Here is a 6,907-nt window from a genome sequence, read left to right as displayed (position 1 = left end):
ATCAGGGGTTCACCGGCAAATGGTCGGAAAGTATTTACCTGAGCACTACAGCTCCTTTGAAAAAATGGAATCCTTGGAATAGAAGCCATCATGATACCTAGCCACAACTGTGAACATAATTTCTTCTGACCACAGCACTGTAAGCAATATTCCCACAGCAGTTATTAAACTGCAGTACTTGCATGTGAAAGTTAATTCTGCAGTAATTTGCTTGTGATAAAATAGTGTGCTACCTGCCATTTTACCTTAGTTAGGTAAATAGGCACTGAAGTGAGGCTAGAAGCTTTTTAGTGATATAGACAAAATGAATATGTATGAGAGAGATATGAATACAATGCATATTTATTGTAGATAAAATCAGATTTGCTAGGAGGTTCTCCAGATCTGGCTTGATAAACACTGGACTAAGTAATATTCACTTCAGAAGGGAAAAAGTGAATAATTTTTGACAGATGGTTAATGACTACTGCAACAAAATCTATGTGATGCAAACGTTCTTTATGCATGCACATATTACACAATCCAGTGTTGTTAGGAAAGCTCCAGTGGTTGTATATTAACATGTTCTGCTTTGGTAGGAGGTGGGAGGGACAAGAAAATACCTGTGGATTTACTGAGAATGTGTGCACTGAGTGTCACGTCTGAATGGAAAGAAGAGGGAAGCTGAAACCTCAATAATATTTCTGGGGTGTTTTTGTATGAAGAGGGAAATTGTTCCAGTTTTATTTTTTTATTTATACGTGAGTAGGATTCTGATACTGAATGCTTACCAGACTTTTATTCTTGCCTGAAAAGTTTCCTTTACTGGGTGGGAATAAGGTTGAACATGCAATCAAAAGAAACTATTGTAAATATTTTTAAAATTTCCTCATAAGATTTGAGCTCAATGATATGGCTCAGACCTTTTAGGATTTCATTTGCCATGGATGGGATTTCTTTTGGGATAATACTTACTGTATTGTCTTTTTTCATTGTTGCTTCAAACGTTGTAATAGCTATTGCTCTAATTCTACTAATTCAGAAGAATGACAGCATTGGATTATATTTTGTACTGAATTTATCAGTTGCTGACTCATTAGTAGGTGTTGCAATCACTGGACTGGTTACAGAAGAGTTTTCTAAACAATTTCACTCTACTCAGAAATTTTACTGTGTCTTGAGAATGGCTTTCATTACATCTCCGACAGCAGCTTCAATTCTCACCATGGTATTAGTGGCTTTCGACAGATACTTAGCCATCAAAAAACCTTTCATGTACTTCAGAGTCATGACTGGCTCCATGGTGGCTGTCTGCATAATAGGGCTTTGGATCACGTCCGGTGTCTTTGGCTTTCTTCCACTGATAATCCAGGAGTTCCAGCAACAAGATTACAATGGGTGCTGCTCTTTCTTCACCGTATTCCAACCCACATACTTGCTTACCATATTGTGTGTTGGCTTCGTACCTGGTTTATTTATTTTCACTTACTTTTATTGTGACATCTTGAAAATAGCGCACTTGCATGCGCAGCAAATCTGGGACATGGGACATATTGGCTCTGCAATTAACTACCCTCATCCACGTTATACTCAGGATATAAAGGCGGTTCGAACTGTGGCAGTTCTAATTGGGTGTTTTGTCCTGTCCTGGTTACCCTTTTTTATTGTGACTATAGTGCAAGCTGCCTGCCAGGCATGTGTTCTTTATAATGTGATTGAAAAGTACCTATGGTTGTTAGGACTATGCAATTCTTTGCTTAATCCTCTTATTTATGCCTATTGGCAAAAGGAAGTGAGGTTGCAGATTTATCAAATGTGGTTCTGTGTGAAAAGAAGAATCTTTCTACTTTTTATAGTAGAAAATTACCTTCAGGTTTCCAGAAGAACTCATATAGATGCCATCTCACATCTCTAGCTTAATGGACAAGAAGGTAAGATACTACAAAACCACCTCCCAATTGTCTTCTGTCCTTTTTAACCCTGCCTTTACCATCATGAGTCAAATTAAAAGCAGCATATTAATTTTTACTAGCCACAATGAACGATAATGGAAATTCCACAGCTTAGATAACTTAAAAGAGGATAGCAAGTAATATTTACTTGTAATTATTTATATTTTATTAGTGCAGTGAAAGCAGTTCAAGGTAGATTACAGAATCAACAGTTTGTGGATCATTTACTGTGATCACATAGCAACGCTGTTATTGTGTGTTACCTGTTACAGAAAATTGACCATGTCTCAGGTGATGTGTGATGATAAGTAGTAGTAGTAGTAGTAGTGTGATAACCATTAGAAAATGGCCCCCCAAAGAGATTTAAAGATATATAACAGCCAATATTTAGTATACACAAAATAAAACATTCAGAGCCTGATATTTAAAAGTCACTTATACATTTGGCATATCTCTGCACATATAATCTTTTTAGCACATTTATATTGAAATTTTGCAAAATACCAAAACCTCAGACAAAAACAGAAAAGAAACTTCTAGAATGTCCACAACACAGTCTAACCACAAGTTGCAAGCAAAGAAATTTAGCTTTCTATTATAATGCAACATGCACAAAGCCTTGTCACCATAACAAGAAAGTAAAATGAACAAAGTAATCTAATTTTCAATTACATTGAAGAAAAATATATTACCCCCACCCCACACACACTTTTTGCTAAGCCACACAACAATGCTGACACAGCCCCTTAAAAGTGAATGGGCTGTGTTGGCATTAACGTATGGCAGCTGCTAGCATGGCTTATTAAACGGGGGTAAATGTCTTTTTAAAAATCCAGCAGCATTATACATATGTTGCTGGAAGTATAGTATACTATACATGCGGCAATATATATTGAGTGAAAGTGGCATGTTCAGGATGTTCTGGGGGCGGTGCCTGATATATACATAATTTACATATACAATGCAGATTTTTGGTATTCCTATATATAGCTAAAGAGGCTCGTTTTTAAAGCACATAAACTTACAAAGTTGCATATGTTACTATGGGGCTCAGTTGCAAAAGAGAAAAACATCTAAAAAGTGTCATAAAGCAGTATTTGAATGTTTTTCTCACAAAAACATCCAAATTGGTATTTTTGAAACCTATTTTTCAGATGCTTTTCTATGCTGTTTGTCTGCAGTATGTCCTAATCTAAAGGCGGAATTTGGGCGTTCCTAAGTCTTGGATGTTTTTCAGCCATAATGAAACAAAACAAAACCATCCAGGACTAAAACTAAGATGTTTTGAGCTAGACATGTTTTTATAACAAATAAGGCACAAAAAAGCACCCTAAAAGACCAGATAACCACTGGAGGGAGAGATGACCTCCCCTTACTCCCCTAGTAGTCACTGACCCCTCCCACCAGTGGTGTTCCTAGGGGCGCTGACACCCGGGGTGGGTCGCTGATGCGCCCCGCCCCCCGGGTGCAGCACCCCCCCCCCCCCGGCGAAAGGACACCCTCCCCACCCCGGCAAAAGAACCCCTTCCCCCCCGGGTGCATGCCGCTGGGGGGGGGGGGGTGCCGCGCGCTGGTCAGTGTCGTTCGTTTCCATGCTCCCTCTGCCCCAGAACAGGTTACTTCCTGTTCCGGGGCAGAGGGAGCATGGAAATGAACGATGCTGACCGGTGCACAGCACCCCCCCAGCGGCGTGCACCAGGGGCGGACCACCCCCACCGCCCCCCTTGGTACGCCACTGCCTCCCACCCCCCAAAATATGAATGAAAATATCACCAGCCTCTATGTCAGCCTCAGATGTTATATTCAGATCCATTAGAGCAGCATGCAGGTTCCTGAAGTAGTCTAGTGGTGCGTGCACACTGCAGATAGGTGGACCAAAGGCCATACTTCCCACTACCTGTTACACTTGTAGTAGAAACTATGAGCCCTCCAAAACTCACCAGAAACCCATTGTACCCACATATAGGTGCCTCTTTCACTCATAAGGGCTATTGTAGTGGTCTACAGTTGGGGGTAGTGAGTTTTTTTTTGGGTGGGGGGCTCAGCAGACAAGGGAACAATGGCGAGATGTGTACCTGGGAGCATTTATTTGTAGTCCTCTGAGCATCATAGGAGCCAACTTTTCAAAATTATTGGGGGTGCTAAGCCCAGTGGAAATAACCCCTTCCTGGACACATATAAGGAATTTTCTCAATATTGGGGGTGCTCAAGCACCCACAGTCTGCTCCTATGCTGAGCATTGTTCTCCTGGGATGTCTGGGGACCAGTCTGCTAAAAATGCTGGTCCCTCCTACATCCCAATGGCTTGATTTTCTCTGTTTTTCATTTGGATGTTTGTTTGTTTTTAAACAAAATGTACGAAGCACAAAACTTTGTTTAAAATGGTATTTTTGGAAAAAAAATATTTTTCTAAATTGACCTACTTTTGTATTGAGATTTTGGACATTTTGTGCAAAACATCCAAAGTTGGATTTAGACGTCATATTGAAAATGCCCCTCCATGTAACTTTGTAAGTCTATGTGCTTTGAAAATGAGCATCCATGGCAGCGTTTCCGAAGTCCAGTCCTGGAGTACCCCTTGCCAGTCAGGTTTTCAGGGTATCCACAATGAATATACATAAACTTGATTTGCATACACTACCTCCATTATATTCAAATCTCTTTCGTGCATATTCATTGTGGATATCCTGAAAATCTGACTGCAAGGGTACTCCAGGACTGGACTGCGGAAACACTGATCTATGGGCCTCTTTTATTAAGCCGTGCTAGTGATTTCTGGTGTGGCAAATGAGAGGAAGTCCATTAAATTCCTACGGGTTTCCTCTCATTTGCCGCGTGGGAATTGCTGGCGTGGCTTAGTAAAAGAAGCCCTATAGGTCTGGCTTAGATGTAACAAAAATAGGTATAAATCAGCAGGCTATATGAGCTATGGCAGTAGTTCTATAAAGTGGGTGCCTCATTGTAGGTGCTCTGATGCCACACAGAGTAGAAGAGTAGTCTAATGGTTAAGGCAGTGGGCTGAGAACCTGGGGAACTGGGTGCAATTCCCACTGCAGCTTATTGTGATCCTGTGCAAGTCACTTAACCCTCCAATGCCCCAGGTACAAAACTTAGATTGTGAGTCCACTAAAGACAGAAAAAGTACATGCATATAATATATAAACCACTTTGGTTGTACCCATAGTCAGGCAGTATATCAAATCCATGACCCTGATGGTGAGATCCTATTCTATAACATCTGGGTGCTCAGATTCCTTTATAAAGTACCGGTGTAACCCAGTATCAGTGTTCCTTATATTTAGGTGCCTGGAGTTACATCAGCCATAGCCATGGTGCAACTGTAAGTGCCTAAATGTGGCAAGGGCATGGGTAACTTGAAGTATATATGTAACTGGGATCCCTGCCCATGCCTTTCCCCTGCTCCACCCATGTGTAACCCACATTGTATTTGTATGTAATAGTATTCATAGGCACCCTTATAGAATAGCACTTAGGCACTAACGCACATAGGGGCACTTTTACTAAGCTGCGCTAGCGGTGGCGGCTGTTATTGTTGCGTACCATAGCAGGGAAAATGGTCAAAAAAGAAATGGCCGAAAAAGAAATGGCCATGTGGTAGGTTTGCACTTGCTGCACAGCCATTTCGGGGGGAGCAGTTACCGCTACCTATTGAGGTGGTGGTAAGGGTTCCTGCACTAACCCGGCACTAACCAGATTATCACCTGGTTAACCCCCTGTGGAAATATTTTTAAAATATTTCTGCTAGTGAAAGAAATGGTGCAAACTGGGGGTGAAACTACTGCTGGCCCTGGGTTGCCGTGTGGCAAGCCCTTTGCTGCATGGCAATCCTTTAGTAAAAGGGCCCCTTAAGTGCTACCTTTTTGAGCATATACATGTCCAAAGGGGGACCTAGCCCCAGTTGTCTATTTATAGAATTGCCCTTTTTATGTAGAAATACCCATTTTCAGCACTTCTACATTTACATTATACATTTAGCACCAATAACCTGTATATTCACTGCTGAATGTCTGTATAAAAAGAAATGTCTAGATGTTTCAAATTAATTTAAAGACTTCCCATTGAAAATTGACTCAGTAGATGAAATAGGTTCATCTCTTTTTCTGTGTATGGGTCTTGGAAGTAAAGATATTTCCCTCATAATTTACATTAAACCAGAATTTGTTTGAATTGTTCAACTAGATTTTAGTGCTAGGTTCATTTTATTAGTACTATATAGCCCCATGATTACAACATTGATGAAAGGGCGAAGATGTCTATCTGAATTTATTCAGCCCAATTTCTTTTGATCATTTGGTAAAGTGGGAAAGCACTCAATATATCTCACTCTCCACAATAGAATTGTAGGCCAGATATTCAAAGAAGTTTATATGTTTGGTAGCAGCCATTAAACATATAAGCCCCTTTTCCATGAATTTTCAGCAGCACTGTATGGATAGTGCCACTAAAACATTCACTGAGCAGCCTGACACTAATTAGAGCTGGGGGCAGAGTGAGGGTGTGCCCTTACAATATGAACAGTGACACTATTCATCCGCTATCCATATAATAAAGCAGTTTAAGTTAGGACAGCAAAAAAGCAATCCTAACTAAAATTAGTCAGCTGTCCTGATGGTGGCTGAATGAGGCTGCTATCCATATGGCAGTTATGATCACCGTTATCTGTCTACATTCAACAGCACTGCTTTTATGGATAGCAGCACAAAGGGGCTCATTGCATCCAAAAAGCAGCATAAAGCGGTATTTAGACATTTTATTTGCCAAAATGTCCAAATCGCTATTTTTGAAACTCATTTTAAGGCATTTTTCTATGCAGTTCAGTAGCAGTACATCCAAATCACAAGGAAGCATGTCAGGGGTGTGTTGTGGGTGGGATTTGGGCATTCCTAACACTTGGACATTTTTCTGCCATAATGGAACAAAACAAAAAACATCCAGGGCTACAATTTAGATGTTTT

General features: G+C 40.6%; 1 protein-coding gene across 1 annotated transcript; it reads left to right on the top strand.

Moving 5' to 3' along the window:
* The first annotated feature begins 922 nt into the window (after window positions 1-922).
* LOC115478313 (glucose-dependent insulinotropic receptor-like) lies at window positions 923-1,894 on the top strand. Its single transcript, XM_030215617.1, has one exon. It carries the CDS (start codon window positions 923-925, stop codon window positions 1,892-1,894), a length of 972 nt encoding a protein of 323 aa, XP_030071477.1.
* Window positions 1,895-6,907: the final 5,013 nt, after the last annotated feature.

Source organism: Microcaecilia unicolor, chromosome 10 (assembly GCF_901765095.1).
Source record: "Microcaecilia unicolor chromosome 10, aMicUni1.1, whole genome shotgun sequence".
Taxonomy (NCBI): domain Eukaryota; kingdom Metazoa; phylum Chordata; class Amphibia; order Gymnophiona; family Siphonopidae; genus Microcaecilia; species Microcaecilia unicolor.
This window is presented reverse-complemented; position numbering and strand designations above follow the sequence as displayed.